Genomic DNA, 19,321 nt, shown 5'->3' with positions numbered 1-19,321 from the left:
CTGATTGGCCACAGTGGCTGATGACACGCACCCAGAAGGGGCGGTCCCAATCCCTGTGCAATATAAACCAGGGGAACAGCTCTTCTGTTTATCCATGTGCCTCTAACAAAGCGGGGAGACCCATGAAAAGGCTGTTAGGCCGTCCCTTTACTTTCTTTTGCTGTAACTTTATGTACCGGATGGAATTAAACTTTGGAAGCATTCGCACCGATGCCCAGTGCTTTACTCTAATTTTGCTACTCTTGAAAAAAGATATCTCTAATTGGACCAAGTAGGAAGGTTAATCCATACTACTACTATTTTCATACCTCCCAACTTTTTGAGATGAGAAAAAGGGACACTAAAGTCACGCCCCCATCACGCCCCTTACTCGCGCATACCATACCCATACCATGACTGGGGCATTTGCTGGGGGTTATGCTATTGGTGGTGGGGGGCACTCTTGTATATATGTAAACTAATTCTACTGTTAATATGTATAGCATCTCTTTGAAAAAGCCGTGAGGTGAAACATGTCAGAGATATACATCACAGCACCTGTATTATAGAGCACCATTCACCCTGTATATACCTTTTCAGCCGTTCTGAATGTATGCACCAATACTTGATGAGAACTCCATGCCTGGGTTATACACCTGACAGGGAGATTCTTGGAGTGCAGCACTCAGTGTCAGTGGGGCCTGATTGTATTTTATATGGAATAGCTACACCATACTCTGTTTGGCTGTGCCAAGAGTGTGGGGGATCAGCAAAGACCTCCATTTTGAGCAGCTCTCGCTGCACTTTGATATCAGTGACCCCATCTGAAGAAACATATGACGATATGATTTCACTGTACCTATTTTAGTATTTACTCGTTTACAAGTGATACGCTTGCTATCCTTTATGTACACATAGGGCTTGTCCATCCGGACTTAGTGTTTGTTACTATTTCCCTTGTACTCCTCTCGGCAGTGTTTGTCAGCCAGTATCTTTCACCCCCTCCCCACCAAGTAATCAGAACAGGCAGCCTATATCTGTCTCTGTTCCACTCCATAAGAACAGTAATCCATGTTAGGCCTGAACAATTTTAGGAAAAATTGAATTGAGTGATTTCTGTCCAAAATCGCAATTTCGATTCAATTCATGATTTCCTTCAAATCAGGCACTGTTCCCCTCCTCTGCGTGCCTCTGTCACCGTCTCTCTTTGTGCCCCTGTGTGTCCCCTCTGGGTCTCTATCTTGCCCCCTTTGTGCTCCCTCTGTCTCTTCTGTGCCCCCGAGCTGCAGCAGTGCTGGACATACCTTCCAGCAAGAGTCCAGCGATGCCCAGTCTATCCACTTTGTCTCCTGCAGGCTCTAATGCATGGCATACTTCCTATATGTCAAGTGACACACAGGAACCAGGAAGTATGTAGGAGAGTCAGCAGATGGCAAGAGAGGATGGACAGTGTTGGACTCATGTGGAAGGTATGTCCAACACTGCCGATGCTGCGGGCCTCACGCGTCAGGACTTGGGGTAAGTTTGAAGCCGCTTCTTCAAACTTCCCCCATGCGAAAATGACGTAATCACAGAAATTGCTGCTTTGACCATTCCGAAACTGTGACCTTGGTGATCGTGATTTCGGTTTAATTTCGATTTATCTTTCAGGCCTAATCCATGTGAAATGTATCTGCCTCCCGCATCCCCAGCATCTTTTATGCAAGGTGTGCCAGGATGAGGGAAAAGGGGTCTTCTGTATAATAACCACAGTAGAGTAATAGCAGTCTGTGCTTTTCTGCCAACAGACTTCTCTCTGTACCCCCATTATGTGCATTTCCATAGCAGAGTGAGCCACAGGGGAAGCCTTCACCAGGCTTATTTTTCCTTGCTTCTGCTCCCACCTCTTGCTATACCCCCCATGCTACGAGCCGTGGTAGAAGCCACATCAATGCCGGGTTCCGTGTCATGTGACCTCCTCTCACGCTCTATGTGCTCATGCTGTTTAGCATAATCAGTGTCCCTCTGGCTGCCATGACATTGGCAGCTGGAGTGAAGCTGATCACACTAACCAGCATGAGCGCATAGGATGCAAGAGGAAGACACGGCACACATCGCTGAAAGGCTTCCCCTGCGGCTCACTCTGCAGTAACTAACATAGGAAGATAGAGCTTCCCCAGCTATGCATCAGAAATGTAGGTCTGACTCACATATAGGGCTTGATTCTCTAAAGCATGATAACTGTTATGACGGCCGCACTATGCACTTCACACAAGTTTTGCTGCGTTTTTACGTGCAATATTTTGCGAGATCGCACGCTAACGTAAATTGTTGCATGTGTTACCCTTTGCTTTCACGCTAAAATTCACGTTAGCACGCCATCAAGAAAATTTTGCGCTTGCAAAACTTTACGCGAGAAAATGCTGCAATGCACTGTCTCAGTTCTGCTCATATCTATCCACTCATCCATGTCATCAATTCTGACCACCTACTACCCTTCCTTCCTCCATTCCACTTCTCTTATCTTGTCTCGCCTACATACTGTGCTTATCTCCAGAACTGCTTATGGATCTCTAAACTATTGTACCATCTCACTATGTCAGCCCTTCAATGTCATGATATACCCCTCCACTCCACATCTATCCTAACAGGCGGCATCGTATTTGCACATCTCATAATGTTTGTGAAAAAGTATTCTGAAATGAAGACTGTCTTGCTTGATAATGTGATTTTGTAATGGGAAGGACATGATACCTGAAATTGTTCTGTGGGGAAATGATGTTGGAACTTGTAGTGTGGGTGACATTATACCTACGGTTATTATTTGAGTTGCATAGTGGCAGCATGTATTACATGGCACATGGTTTATATCATATGGAATGTGTTCAATAGCGTCCGTTTTTTCTTCTTTAAAGTGAACCTCCGGACTAAAAAATCGACTCAGCAGCACTGAAAAGGCTTGGTGTTTCTTTAACAGTTTCACAGCATCAGAACTTTTTCTCTTATCCAAGCCTCATTTTTAGCTGCACAGAAGAAAACTGCCCGGGCTTTTTTCCACTGATGCTGTGCAAAGCATGATGGGATTTCTGATGTTGTTGCTCTCGTTCTGCTGTTTTGGTGCAATTTTTTTTTTTTTACATTTTGAATTTGACATTTGAAGCCTAGCGTGTGCAGCTGGGAGGAGTTATCAGGACACAGGACAGTTGGAACTGTGTCTCCTGCTCCTTGTCATTTCCTTTCAACCAAAAAGATGGCTGCTCCCATGACAAAGGTGGCAGCCCCCATGAATCACAAACATTTGCCTGTTCTTTTAAAACAGGGTGGGTAAAAAAATATATTACCTATCTATTCTAATTAACATAACTAATGTAACTTAATGACAGTATGTTTGTTTAGGCTGAAGTTCCCCTTTAAGAGGTGACAAAATGTATTGCCGGGGGTGAAAAAAGGCTAGAAATGGCCCTGATTGCACCAATGTCTCTACCTCTATGCTATACATTTTGTTTGCCTGCAAGTTTGCACTTTTGTAGGTAATGATTGTGTTTGTAATATATTAATTTATTTAACAAAGTATTGGGTGCTGTAATTGAAGCCGTCCTGTTTCACAACAATGTACCTCAAAACCAGATAGGATGAAACCAGTATTTATACCTCCAGGAGGAAAGCCTTATTTATGTCTCCAAGACGACTATATATTTGTGTTAGCAATGGAATTGCTAAAAAATGTGTGGCAAATGTATCATAACCAAGCTACAGCAAGTTGTTCTGAAAAAGAAATCATTGATCCTTAATCCCTGGCCTTTGTTTCCAAGTATTCTCCAGTTATGGTGATTTATGTTTTTTTGTTATCTGTACCAATGAGTGCATTTAAAAAAAAATATTTTTATTGTTTATCAAAACGCACAACAGCAACACAAAACAACCCATTGACAGTACAAGACATATTTAGGTTATATCAGGCTATATCACAGAGATATAAAAGATTATACAAAAGCAAGTAAATAGACTTATAGGCATTCAGTAGCATGAAGAACATACAGGATTGCATCATAAGCTGACCAAGTCACACACATAAAATCTATGGACCAGTATGAAATCCCAGACCAGGGCTGCACAAAGCATCACAGAGGTTTGGTGTGGAGGAACCACAAGCACATATTTGAATATCTATCAGAGGGAGTCCACAATGCTGGGAGTTGCATCTAGATTATTAATGGCTGAACCAGTACTTTGCAACCAGAGCCCGCCCCTCTCACCAACCAGGTCAGTTTATATAACGGAAGAAAAGTATTAACTAAGTGCATCCATAAAGTGAGACGGGTTCAGAAGTTTTTTCTACTCTAGAGCAATGGAAATTTTGTCATAAAAGAACAACAGTCTAACCAATTTTTTTTTCTCTTTTTTTACCTCCCTGGTGGTACGCAGTGTCCGATGCTGCGTCCACGGGAGGATTTTTTTAAAATAAAATTTGTTTTTAATGCCCCAGCTAGCAGTTCGCTAGCTAAATATTCCCCCCCAAGCCCCCCGGCACCCCTCTGATCGCTGCCGGCAACGATCGCTATGGCGACGATCGGGACATGACGTCATCTACATCATGACGTCATGCGCAGTCCCAATCCTCACCATAGTGAAGCCGGGAGCTGATTGGGAGGCTGCACCATCGCGGGATCCCTGGGGGGTACGTATACCGGCGGTGATCGCAGGCAATCGGAGGGGCCCGGAGGGACTTGGGAGGGATATTTTGCTAGCTGAACCATTTAACACAAATTCACTCAGGGGGGGCCATGCGATCCTCTCCGCCGGCTAGCCCGAGCGTAGGTCGGGTTTACCGCCAGGGAGGTTAAGGACCAGTCCTCTTTCAATCACAACAGACAAGACTTATAAGAGGACACAACAGGAAGACTCTTGGAAGATGATTGGATGAGCTGCAGTCCCAAGTCATATGCTTAAAGGAACCTGGGCTGTGACCACACCTCCAACAAACATCACTCACACCCCCACCTCCCTTTGGATATTGTAACAGGAGTAGAGTATATCTGGTGAAACCAGTGCAGTTGAACCAACTAATCTCGAGAGCAAATTACCATCTTCATATATGTGTCCTCATAGTCAGTCCATTCCTCCCCAGAAATCTCTCCCCATCCCATAATGCCCCAGTCTTAGCTAGTCTATGAGCATATTCATAGTCAGCAAGACTGGAGCAGAACCTGGCTATAAGACTTTCCAGCTCGTTATGCAGCAGCCAGCTTTCCACAGTGCCCGGGACCAGGTCAGCAGTCACACCCCCACATTGGGCTGCATGCCTGAGGTGACAGTACCTGAATCGGGAATGCCTAGGAAGGTGAAATTCCACTACCATTTGAGACCACGATTTACAATGATTATTATGGTACAAGTGGTGAATATATTTACACAAAAAGGATTGCAGCGCTGAATAACACAGATTATTATTAGGGCAGCACAGAGAAATGGGATAGTGTTCACTCACCCATCAATTGCATCAATAAAAGATAAAAAGGGGGACTCCTGCGCCCAGGCTGTATTTAGCTTGAAATTAATTATTTTAATTAAAAATCAATCTATTAAAATATACAATACATAATACATGCACATAAATATTGTTCAAATACCATACATATTGATATCCCAATCAATCAGGGCTGTGTATAAAAAGCCCGTCTGAACATCCAAACGACCGTGTACACGTGACCTAAAAGATAATTTGATAAATTGTAAGCGTCTTTGAGCCTTTTGTGAATATATATATATATATATATATATATATATATATATATATATCGAAAATTAAGAATTTCTCCAATATAAAAGTTCCAAAAGATGTTTCTTTCATTGAAATATAAGCAACTCATACAATACGTAAATAGCTTCTGGCTATATCATATAGCCGAGTTCATATAGCGTCCATGCGTACTTATAGCAAATCCTATTAGTCAGCAATGTTGTTAAATGTGTTAAACAGCAGTAGTACTGGCTTTGAGTAGCGATGTTCCGTATACTCACGCTACCGTAACGCATATATAACGTCTTGTTGCACGTTGTTAATCCTTCCAGATAGGTGGATGAAAGTGCGACAGGGGGAGGATAAAAATTAAGTTCCGGTGGATTCCTCAATCCCGTATAGCTGCGGCCGCTAGCTTGAGACAGGAGAGTCCTTAGATTGTAGTAAGCATCTCTGCGAGGAATCAACCTCGAACACCGGAAACACAGTTTACGTGATGTCACACACAGTTTCCTCCAATCACTCCAACGCGTTTCAAAAGGATACGCCTTTCTTCGTCAGGGCTTCCTGATTGATTGGGATATCAATATGTATGGTATTTGAACAATTTTTATGTGCATGTATTATGTATTGTATATTTTAATAGATTGATTTTTAATTAAAATTATTAATTTCAAGCTATATACAGCCTGGGCGCAGGAGTCCCCCATTTTATCTTTTATTGGTGAGTATATTTACCCCCCTCCGGATCCAGAATCCCCCATCACTAAGGGAAGCAAATGCTGACAAATTCGGATTGCACCATAGTGGGGCACTCAGCAAACAGTTAGAACCATCCTCTCCGACTAATTTCCTCACTTTATGATACATTTTAAGAGAGTATTTTCACATGTTTGTGCCTTCAGAGGCAAATGCACCATTTCTATAGATGACATCACATAACGCCTCACAGGAGTATGAAACTGCTGAGTGTTTAGTTCCCTGGTTTCATGCAAAATATTTTTGCACATATTGGGCCTGATTCACAAAGCGGTGATAACCTTTGCACTAGCTGAGTTATCACCGCTTTGTGCTGCTGATCGCGCGTAAAGTTTTGGGCTTTTCACAGGCGTGTAAACACTTTGCACCGCTTTGTGAATCAGGCCCATTGTATTTTACTGATGTTGTACTTTCCAGGGAAGCCACAGCTTCCATCCCAGTTACTGCCGTCTGTTAATTTGCTTTGCATTGGGGCTTACAGGGGCCTGGGGGGAGCAGCACACACTCCAGCACTCTCCATACTCTCCACACAGTAGAAGAAAGGTTCCAGGTTCCTTTGGCTTTCTGTCAAGATACCTATTAAACAAGTAAACTCTCAACAAACGCACAATATGTGGTAGCACAGCGTTCAACCAGCCAATGCCACAACCTGTAAATGCCTGACGAGGAGTCGAAAGAGTTTGATATACAGTACAGACCAAAGGTTTGGACACACCGTCTCATTCAAAGAGTTTTCTTTATTTTCATGACTATGAACATTGTAGATTCTCACTGAAGGCATCCAAACTATGAATTAACACATGTGGAAGTATAGTACATAACCAAAAAGTGTGAAACAACTGAAAATATGTCATATTCTAGGTTCTTCAAAGTAGCCACCTTTTGCTTTGATTACGGCTTTGCACACTCTTGGCATTCTCTTGATGAGCTTCAAGAGGTAGTCACCTGAAATTGTTTTCACTTCACAGGTGTGCCCTGTCAGGTTTAATAAGTGGGATTTCTTGCCTTATAAATGGGATTGGGACCATCAGTTGCATTGTGGAGAAGTCAGGTGGATACACAGCTAATAGTCCTACTGAATAGACTGCTAGAATTTGTATTATGGTAAGAAAAAAGCAGCTAAGAAAAACGAGTGGCCATGATTACTTTAAGAAATGAAGGTCAGTCAGTCCGAAAAATTGGGAAAACTTTGAAAGTGTCCCCAAGTGCAGTTTCAAAAACCATCAAACGCTATAAAGAAACTGTAGATCACGGAACAGAGGCGCCAGCAGGATAAAAACAAATATTAAAAGTTCTAAAAATGCTATGGAGGTAGCGGTGGACTCACCTCCTGAAAGCAGACACGTAACAACTGTCTGACAAGCATCAAAACATTTATTTATAAATACCCCAAAGGTGCGACGCGTTTGGCAGGCAAAGCCCGCTTCCTCAGGCAATAGAAGGGGATCACAAACAGTAGCTCGTGTAGGACGGGTTTAGCACCTCTGTTTGTGATCCCCTTCTATTGCCTGAGGAAGTGGGCTTTGCCTGCGAAACGCGTCGCACCTTTGGGGTATTTATAAATAAATGTTTTGATGCTTGTCAGACAGTTGTTACGTGTCTGCTTTCGGGAAGTGAGTCCACCGCTACCTAACCTCCATAGCATTTTTAGAACTTTTAATATATGTTTTTATCCTGCTGGTGCCTCTGTTCCGTTATCTACATATCAAGTCCACCCCTGGTGGAGGGGTGCTAAGCCCTACTTTTCCTGTACTACAGAGAGCTACTTTTTCATCCTGAGTGAGGACAGGACTAATCTCCTCACCTGCCTACACAGTGGTTGCCTTAGTGGTAACCCATGTTTGTGAGTATATTTACCTTAGTTTACTAACATTCCACATTGTCCAGTGCATACTACACTATATTGGGCTCTCGGTGTCCCTTTGTCTTAGCTACAAAGAAACTGGCTCACATGCGGACCGCCCTAGGAAAGGAAGACCAAGAGTCACCTCTGCTGCGGAGGATAAATTCATCCGAGTCACCAGCCTCAGAAATCGCAGGTTAACAGCAGCTCAGATTAGAGACCAGAGCAATGCCACACAGAGTTCTAGCAGCAGACACATCTCTAGAACAACTGTTAAGAGGAGACTGTGTGAATCAGGCCTTCATGGTAGAATATCTGCTAGGAAACCACTGCTAAGGACAGGCAACAAGCAGAAGAGGTGCCTGGCTCTTCTACTGACCACATGCTATTGCTCCGTTGTTATTGCCTGATGAAGCGGGATCAAACCCGCGAAACGCGTTGCATATTTGGAGTTCATAAATAAAATATATTGACTGTCTTCACTACAGTCATTGTGTGTCTACTTGGAGGAGGTAAGTCCACCACTACCTCCTCTATTTACCAAGAATTTGGTTTTTAAGCTCATTTAGCTTCCTTTTATCCTTTTGGCGCCTCTGTTCTCCTGCATAATATTGAGTCCACCCTGGGTGGAGGGTTGAACCCCTTTTTTCTCATCTACAGAGAGCGATTTCTTATTCCTGGGTGGGGTCAGGAAAATCTCCCCACTTGCCTTTACAGTGGTTGCCTAATGGTAACTCTGGTTTGTGAGTATTAATATTTACTCTATCTAGTACCCATTTACCAGTACATATTACACTATTGGGGCTCTTGGTGTTCCTTGTTTATATCTCGTAACAAGCAGAAGAGACTTGTTTGAGCTAAAGAACACATGGAATAGACATTAGACCAGTGGAAATCTGTGCTTTGGTCTGATGAATCAAAATTTGAAATTTTTGGTTCCAACCACCGTGTCTTTGTGCGACGCAGAAAAGGTGAACGGATGGTCTCTATATGCCTGGTTCCCACTGTGAGACATGGAAGAGGAGGTGTGAAAGTGTGGGGGTGCTTTGCTGGTGACACTGTTGGGGATTTATTCAAAATTGATAGCATACTGAACCAGCATGGCTACCACAGCATCTTGCAGCGGCATGCTATTCCATCCGGTTTGTGTTTAGTTGGACCATCATTTATTTTTCAACAGGACAATAACCTCAAACACACCTCCAGGCTGTGTAAGGGCTATTTGACCAGGAAGGAGAGTGATGGGGTGCTGCACCAGATGACCTGGCCTCCACAGTCACCAGACCTGAACCCAATCGAAATGGTTTGGGGTGAGCTGGACCGCAGAGTGAAGGCAAAAGGGCCAACAAGTGCTAAACATCTCTGGGAACTCCTTCAAGACTGTTGGACGACCATTTCAGGTGACTACCTCTTGAAGCTCATCAAGAGAATGCCAAGAGTGTGCAAAGCAGTAATCAAAGCAAAAGGTGGCTACTTTGAAGAACCTAGAATATGACATATTTTCAGTTGTTTCACACTTTTTGGTTATGTATTATACTTCCACATGTGTTAATTCATAGTTTGGATGCCTTCAGTGAGAATCTACAATGTTCATAGTCATGAAAATAAAGAAAAAACTCTTTGGATGAGAAGGTGTGTCCAAACTTTTGGTCTGTACTATAGACAGTCAAAGAGCAGCAACAATCCAATTCACTGCATGAAAGAGTCCTCGGGATTCAGTGTACAAATGCTGCCATGTGCGCTTTGCAAGAAGTAAAAGAAACACTGGAAAAGAAAACTTATGGTCAAACCATTTCCCACATTCAACACACGTGTCTCACAAGCAGAGATTTACGTTCAAAACATTTCCCGCACTCAGCACATGAAAAGGGCTTCTCACCTGTGTGGGATCTCTCATGTTTGACGAGGTTTCCTTTATGTCCAAAACATTTCCCACACTCAGCACATGAAAAGGGCTTCTCACCTGTATGAGATCTCTCATGGCTTAAAAGGTGTCCTTTATACCCAAAACATTTCCCACACTCAGCACATGAAAAGGGCTTCTCACCTGTGTGGGATCTCTCATGTTTGACAAGGTTTCCTTTATGTCCAAAACATTTTCCACACTCAGCACATGAAAAGGGCTTCTCACCTGTGTGCGATCTCTCATGTTTGACGAGGTTTCTTTTATGTCCAAAGCATTTCCCACACTCAGCACATGAAAAAGGCTTCTCACCTGTGTGGGATCTCTCATGGCTTAAAAGGTTTCCTTTCTGCCCAAAACATTTCCCACACTCAGCACATGAATAGGGCTTCTCACCTGTGTGGGATCGCTCATGTTTTTTGAGATCTCCTTTCTCTCCAAAACATTTCCCACACTCAGCACATGAATAGGGCTTCTCACCTGTGTGGGATCGCTCATGTTTTTTGAGGCCTCCTTTCTCTCCAAAACATTTCCCACACTCAGGACATGAAAAGAGCTTCTCAACTGTGTGGTATCTCTCATGTTTGATGAGGTTTCCTTTATGTCCAAAACATTTCCCACACGCAGCACACGAATAGGGCTTCTCACCTGTGTGGGATCTCTCATGTTTGACAAGGTTTCCTTTCTCTACAAAACATTTCCCACACTCGGCACACGCAAATGGCTTCTCACCTGTATGGCATCTCTCATGGCTTAAAAGGTTTCCTTTCTGCCGAAAACATTTCCCACACTCAACACATGAATAGGGCTTCTCACCAGTGTGAGATCTCTGATGGCTGACAAGATTTCCTTTCTCTCCAAAACATTTCCCACACTCGGCACACGCAAATGGCTTCTCACCTGTGTGCGATCTCTCATGTTTTAAAAGGTGTCCTTTATCCCCAAAACATTTCCCACACTTGGCACACGAAAATGGCTTCTCACCTGTGTGAGATCTCTCATGTTTGACAAGGTTTCCTTTCCATCCAAAACATTTCCCACACTCAGCACATGAATAGGGCTTCTCACCAGTGTGAGATCTCTCATGATATAGAAGGCCTGCTTTGGATACAAAACATTTTTCACACTCTCTACATGAATAGGGATTTTCACCAGTGTGGGATCTCTCATGAATAACAAGAGCTGATTTTTGAACAAAACATTTCCCACACTCAGCACATAAAAAGGGCTTCTCTCTAGTATGCGATCTCTCTTGATCGGGAACCAGGATCTCTGCAGGAGACTCTTGTCCAGTGACATCATCATCCGTTGTACAGTTTATGGATACAGAGAGACGAGTCTCTGAGAGATTCCTGATGCTGGGACTCCGCGCTGCAAATAGAGAAACATCATCACTTCATGTTAGAGAATTCTGAGGAGAGGAAGAATTATCATTAGGGATGGTCAGTGAGCTGCTCAGAATTCAAAGTTGATGCAAAGTTTATGCAGATTAGAAATGAACCAAGTGCAGCAGCTGCACATTTGCATATAGCAATTGTAGAACCAATCATAAGGAAAAGTCTGGACACCAGATAAGCTGCAGATCACCTGGTCTCTGAGGAAGCGAGCTCGTCTCGTGAAACGCTGTGTTTGTTGTTTATCAGTACGTTTGGATGGGGAAGAAATAAAGTGGTGATCTGCAGCTTATCTGGTGCCTGGACTTTTCCTTCTGATTGGTTCTACGATTGGTGTCTGGTTGTCTGGAGGCACAGTAAGTCACCTGACCACCCCCCCCCCCCTCCCCCATAGGCTGCAAAGTAGCATCAGGTGCCGACCAATTCCCTTATCTTCATTGCACATTTGCATTAAATTGGCATGCAGTCAGTGTAGGGGGAGGAGCTGCTGCTGCTGATACAGGGACAGTGTTAGAGAGGCTGTAGTGTGATAAAGTGCTATGTAGCAGTCAGTGTAGGGGGAGGAGCTGCTGCTGATACAGGGACAGTGTTTGTGAGGCTGTAGTGTGATATAGTGCTGTGTAGCAGTCAGTGTAGGGGGAGGAGCTGCTGCTGATACAGGGACAGTGTTAGTGAGGCTGTAGTGTGATATAGTGCTGTGTAGCAGTCAGTGCAGGGGGAGGAGCTGCTGCTGCTGATACAGGGACAGTGTTAGAGAGGCTGTAGTGTGATATAGAGCTGTGTAGCAGTCAGTGTAGGGGGAGGAGCTGCTGCTGCTGATACAGGGACAGTGTTAGAGAGGCTGTAGTGTGATATAGTGCTGTGTAGCAGTCAGTGTAGGGGGAGGAGCTGCTGCTGATGATACAGGGACAGTGTTAGAGGGGCTGTAGTGTGATATAGTGCTGTGTAGCAGTCATTGTAGGGGGTGGAGCTGCTGCTGCTGATACAGGGACAGAGTTAGAGAGGCTGTAGTGTGATATAGTGCGGTGTAGCAGTCAGTGTAGGGATAGGAGCTGTTGCTGCTGATACAGGGACAGTGTTAGAGAGGCTGTAGTGTGATATAGTGCTGTGTAGCAGTCATTGTAGGGGGTGGAGCTGCTGCTGCTGCTGATACAGGGACAGAGTTAGAGAGGCTGTAGTGTGATATAGTGCTGTGTAGCAGTCAGTGTAGGGGGAGGAGCTGCTGCTGCTGATACAGGGACAGTGTTAGAGAGGCTGTAGTGTGATATAGTGCTGTGTAGCTGTCAGTGCAGGGGGAGGAGCTGCTGCTGCTGATACAGAGACAGTGTTAGAGAGGCTGTAGTGTGATATAGTGCTGTGTAGCAGTCAGTGTAAGGGGGGGGGGGAGCTGCTGCAGATACAGGGACAGTGCTAGAGAGGCTGTAGTGTGATATAGTGCTGTGTAGCAGTCAGTGTAGGGGGAGGAGCTGCTGCTGCTGATACAGGGACAGTGTTAGAGAGGCTGTAGTGTAATATAGTGCTGTGTAGCAGTCAGTGTAGGGGAGGAGCTGCTGCTGATACAGGGACAGTGTTAGAGAGGCTGTATTGTGATATAGTGCTGTGTAGGTGTCAGTGTAGGGAGAGAAGCTGCTGCTGCTGATACAGGGACAGTGTTAGAGAGGCTGTAGTGTGATATAGTGCTGTGTAGCAGTCAGTGTATGGAGAGGAGCTGCTGCTGATACAGGGACAGTGTTAGAGAGGCTGTAGTGTGATATAGTGCTCTGCAGCAGTCAGTGTAGGGGGAGGAGGCTGCTGCTGCTGATACAGGGACAGTGTTAGAGAGGCTGTAGTGTGATATAGTGCTGTGTGGCAGTCAGTGTAGGGGGAGGAGCTGCTGCTGCTGATACAGGGACAGTGTTAGAGAGACTGTAGTGTGATATAGTGCTGTGTAGCAGTCAGTGTAGGGGAAGGAGCTGCTGCTGCTGATACATGGACAGTGTTAGAGAGGCTGTAGTGTGATATAGTGCTGTGTAGCAGTCAGTGTATGGAGAGGAGATGCTGCTGCTGATACAGGGACAGTGTTAGAGAGGCTGTATTGTAATATTGTGCTGTATATCTGCTTCCTAGCTGCTCTGCTACTTGCAGTTCACCAACTAGCGGACCCCCCAATAGTCCATTTGAGGACTCTTCCGAACCACAAAAATACTTTTAAAGACTGACAGAGACATTAACCCTGCTGTAGTTATTATTGGTAGTTGCTTTCTTGTGATGTGTTGAAGCAACACAACACCACCATATACAGTATAGTGTGGCTGTGTCACGGTTACAGCCCGCCGCCCTGTGCAAAAGTAATTTTGTGTCTGACCCCTGTGACACGACGCATGCTGTGTTGCCCTCATACAGCATTACAGCAGGACCCGTGTCACCGACCATACTGACTTATCAGTGATATCAGTTTGCCAGAAAGAACAGTGTGGCAGACATTTGTGGCAATACCCCTTTGCTGGTCACTGCCTGCTGTGTGATCAGCGTGTGCTGTTACCATGTCACGTTTACACCTGTGTGACCGTACTGTGCATTCTAGGTGATCTTTGTGGGCCAAAAATATAAATCAATAAGTTTTGTGACAACACCCCTTGGCTGGTCACTGTCTGGCCTGCTGTGTGTTCAAAGTGTACTGACTGTTACCGTGTCACTTCAACATCTGTGTGACCGTACTGCGTGTTTTAGGCGATGTCCGTGTGCCCCCTAAAAATTAGATTTGTTCCAATACCCCTAGGCTAGTCACTGCTTGCTGTGTGATCAGCATGTACTGTTATCATCTCACATTAACACCTGTGTGACCGTACTGTGTGTTCTAGGTGATCTATGTGTGCAGTATAAATGCAGAGTATTGTGCAATGAAAGCCACGCATATCTCACCTCTCCATCACTTTGAACCTCCCTGTTACCGCTGCCTCTAGTACCCGGCATCTTCTCGTGTGTCGCATAATGATATGAGGAAATGGAGATGCCGGACACTAAGGGGGTCAGTGGCTGGAGAATTCACAGTGCTGGAGAGGTAAGAGATGCAAGGCTTCTACATCACCATACTCTGCACTTATACTGACAAGTAGGGGGAGCACAGGAGGGGGGGACTAACACCACCATCAGGGAAGCTGTGCAGATGGGAAGGGGGAGCCCACCACCACAAGGGAAGATGTAGAGGAGGTGAAGCCCACCACCACCACCACCACCAGGGAAGCTGTAGAGGAGGGGAAAGCCCACCACCAGGGAAGCCGTGGAGGAGAGAGAGGGGAGCCCACCACCACCAGGGAAGCTGTAGAGGAGGGGGAAGCACACCACCACTACCACCAGGGAAGCTGTAGGGGATGAGAGAGGTGATCCCACCACCACCAGGGAAGCTGTGGAGGGAGGGAGGGGGGAAGCACACCACCAGGGAAGCTGTGGGGGGAGGGAGGGGGGAAGCACACCACCACCAGGGAAGCTGTGGGGGGAGGGAGGGGGGAAGCCAGCCACCACCAGGAAAGCTGTAGGGGAGAGAGAGAGGAGCCCACCACCAGTGGGGAAGCTGTGGGAGAGGGAGGGGGGAAGCTGTTGGGGAGGGAAGGGGAAACCCACCAGCAGGGAAACTGTACTGGGGAAGAGGGGATTACTAGGCACCAAGGAATGGTTTAGGTGTGGGAGGGGGACCAGTAGAAACAAAGGAGCTGTATAAGGGGCACATGGCTGCAAAATGGTCATAGCGAATGGTGTGGAAGGGGCGGGTCTTAGTGTCCATTTTTTCTGGCTACAAAAGTTGGGAGGTGTGCATATGATGTCATATCTGCACATGCTCAGTCCATACCAACCAAACAAATACACTTTACTTTTTCATTAAAACCAACTTTATTTACAACAGACACTAACACACATACAGAGACATCAGAACATGCTTCACACACATTGTTACAGTGAGGCAGGGATGACACCGGAGTTCGCTGAAAATGGCTGCTGGTTTTTGGCGGATAATTCTTTGCGTTTTCCGCACATGACGGCCAGCTGGCAGCAGTTACATAGTTATTTGGGTTGAAACAAGACATACGTCCATCGAGTTCAACCAGAAAATAAAGTACAACACCAGTCTACTCCCTCACATATCCCTGTTGAACCAGAAGAAGGCGAAAAACCCTTACAAGGCATGGTCCAATTAGCCCCAAAAGGGAAAAAATTCCGTCCCAACTCCAGATGGCAATCAGAAAAAATGCCTGGATCAACACCACTGGGCATTACCTAGTAATTATAGCCATGGATGTCTTTCAATGCAAGGAAAGCATCTAAGCATGCCCGTTTCTAGGCCCATGCCGCCACCCTCAGCGTTGTTGGGAGGGGGGCGCTGTAATGGAGGGGGGAGCCGGAGCCACTGGGAGGGCAGCCCGACCTCTCCCTCCCTTCCTCTACTCTCCCGGGCCGCCCTCCGTGCTTCCTACTACTTTCTGTTTAGCCGGAAGCAGCGTGTGTATCAGCGTGTATGCAGAGAGGAGACTGACAGCGAGAGAGTGGTGATTGGAATGCAGGGAGGTGAGTTGTATACAGCGCTTCCTGCTCACTCTGCATCTGAGGGGGGAGCACGGAGGGCGGCCCGGGAGAGGAGAGGAAGGGAGGGAGAGGTCGGGCTGCCCTCCCCGTGGCTCCGGCTCCCCTCTCCATTATGGGGGGAAGCTACCTAATCTAACCTATACTGGGGCAGCTACCTAATCTAACCTATACTGGGGCAGCTACCTAATCTAACCTATACTGGGGGCAACTACCTATCTAATTGACCTATACTGGGGGGCAGCTACCTATCTAACCTATACTGGGGGGCAGCTATCTAATCTAAGCTATACTGGGAGGCACCTACCTATCTAACCTATACTGAGGGGCAACTACCTATCTAACCTATACTGGGGGGCAGCTACCTATCTAACCTATACTGGGGGCACTTACTTATCTAACCTGTATTGGGGGCACCTACCTACCTAGCTAGCCTATACAGGTGGCAATTATACTGGAGGCACCTACCTAACTAACCTATACTGGGGGCACCTACCTATCTAACCTATGCTGGGGGCAACTATTCTGGCTACCTATATTAGAGGCACCCACCTAGCTAACCTGTACTGGGGCACCTACCTATCTAACTTATACCGGGGGTGCCTGCCTATCTAACCTATACTGGGGGCAACTATACTGGCTACCTATACTAGAGGCACCTACCTGGCTAACCTATACTAGGGCAACTATTCTGGCTACCTATATTAGAGGCACCCACCTAGCTAACCTAAACTGGGGCACCTACCTATCTAACTTATACCGGGGGTGCCTGCCTATCTAACCTATACTGGGGGCAACTATACTGGCTACCTATACTAGAGGCACCTACCTGGCTAACCTATACTAGGGCAACTATACTGGCTACCTATACTAGAGGCACCTACCTGGCTAACCTATACTGGGGCAACTATTCTGGCTACCTATATTAGAGGCACCCACCTAGCTAACCTGTACTGGGGCACCTACCTATCTAACTTATACCGGGGGCGCCTGCCTATCTAACCTATACTGGGGGCAACTATACTGGCTACCTATACTAGAGGCACCTACCTGGCTAACCTATATTGGGGGCAACTATACTGGGGGCGACTACCTGGCTAACCTATACCGGGGGCAACTATATTGGCTCACCTATGCCTGGCTACCTATACTGGGGGACCTATAGCTGGCTACCTATACTGGGGTACCTATTCTTGGCTACCTATACTGGGGGGACCTATACTAAGTGCGACTAGACCTTGCTAACCTATACTGCGGGCACCCATACCTTGCTCCGGGGAGGGGGGGGGGGGGGGTACAATTTTTACACCCTCGCCCTGGGTGCATTTTCGCCTACAAACTGCACTGCATCTAAGCCCCCTTTAAATGCAGATATAAAATTTGCCATAACTGCTTCCTGTGGCAATACATTCCACATCTTAATCATTTACAGTGCTGAGCATAGTGTGTAAACTGCAAGTATTAGAGAATGATGCAATGTTATAAAAAAAAACTATATAACTGAAAACAAACAGACTATTTTTTTTTTGCCACTAATGTTCTGTTAACCATTTCAGCCCGCAGGGATTTTTCACCTTATGCAACAGAGCAAGTTTCACCTCCCATTTATTCGCTAATAACTTTATCAATAATTATAACAATGAATTGATCTATATCTTGTTTTTTCCGCCACTAATTAGGCTGTCTTTAGGTGGTACATTTTGCTAAGAATTATTTTTTTTAAATGCAACAGGAAAAGTAAGAAAAAAATGGAAAAAAAAGTCATTATTTCTTAGTTTTCGGCCATTATAGCCTTAAAATAATACATGCTACCATAAATAAAACCTATGTATTTTATTTGCGCATTTCTCTTGGTTATTACACCATTTAAATTTTGTCCCTATCACAATTTATGGTGCCAATATTTTATACGGAAATAAAGGTACATTTTTTCAGTTTTGCGTCCATCACTATTTACAAGCTTATAATTTAAAAAATGGTCGTAATATACCCTCTTCATATGCATATTTAAAAAGTTCAGACCCTTAGGTAACTATTTATGTTCTTTGTTTTATTGTAATTTTTTGTTCATTAAAAATTTAATTTGGGTAATTTTTGGTTTGGGAAATAAACAGTTAATTTTAAATGTAATATGTGTTTCTTGTACTAAAAAAAAAGTATGTAGATGTAGTTTACTATTTGGCCACAAGATGGCCACGAGTGTTTATTTTTCCAGTCCTCCTAGCTTCTCAGAAGCGGAAACTTTTTTTTTTTTTTCAGGAAGACTGAGGCCTCTTATGAGAGGCCGTCGGTTTTTCTGCTGGGGACTCGGATCAATGAACAGGAACCATGTTCCTATTGATTGATCCCTGGGCTACCAGGGGACAGCACAGGGGCGCACAGGCGTGCCCGCGATCGCCCATCAGCATTGCGACAGCCGCCTGGACGTGAGGATCATGTCCAGGCGGCATAAATGGTTAATTATCCGTACTACACAACCAATTCATTATATCATAATTTTTTTTTCCGCTTCAGTGTCACTTTAAATAATGGGAAAACGTGGGCTGTACACCAGTCTATTGGAACTCTGCCAGTTGAAAAGGAGTCACAAATAGATAAGATAAAGGAGTTTATCAATAACTGAACTTAATTCTGTAACGATTGGTGTCAGCACGCAGAGAGAATCTGATTATTGGTGATCTGCAGTATCACCAAGAATGCAGATATATACTTGATTATTGATGATCTGCAGAATCACCGATAATACAGATATATTGCTAACTTCTGGACACCTAAGGTATGTGAGTGTTTGGTGTAACAGTAATACTTTGAGACATGCACCTGCTGAGCAAGTGATCAGAAGCAGCCTGGAATACTGCTTTTGAGGACACAGGAACCTTCCAACGGCCTGAGATTCTCCAAGGGGTGGAGTCAGGCTGAAGGTAGGAGGAACCTGAGCGGGAGTGACACCTGAAGGGTGGATGTCACTAGCAGGTCTGGAGACTATCTCTTAGGGAGAGAGAGATAGCTCCCAAAGTATAACAGATATCAAACAATGCCTAGACTTGGTGTGAGGTCCGTGGTCTCTACACCCTGGAACTAGTCTGACGTATAACACAAATAATAATACAGAGTCCCTAGTCTGGGTGTGAGGTCCGTAGTCTCGACACCCTGGAACTAATCTGGAGCAT

At 45.2% G+C, this 19,321-nt stretch overlaps 1 protein-coding gene across 1 annotated transcript in view; it reads right to left on the bottom strand.

The window, feature by feature from the left end:
* Positions 1 to 9,942: 9,942 nt before the first annotated feature.
* Positions 9,943 to 19,321, bottom strand: part of LOC137537136 (uncharacterized) — a 134,351-nt gene continuing 124,972 nt past the window's right edge. The window contains exon 11 of the mRNA XM_068259266.1: positions 9,943 to 11,574. Within this exon, the coding sequence (XP_068115367.1) occupies positions 10,103 to 11,574 (1,472 nt within the window). The 3' untranslated portion in view covers positions 9,943 to 10,102. The remainder of the gene's footprint in view (positions 11,575 to 19,321) is intronic.

This window comes from Hyperolius riggenbachi, chromosome 10, assembly GCF_040937935.1.
Source record: "Hyperolius riggenbachi isolate aHypRig1 chromosome 10, aHypRig1.pri, whole genome shotgun sequence".
NCBI lineage: Eukaryota > Metazoa > Chordata > Amphibia > Anura > Hyperoliidae > Hyperolius > Hyperolius riggenbachi.
The sequence above is the reverse complement of the archived record's forward strand: the minus strand, read 5'-3'. Positions and strand labels throughout refer to the sequence as shown.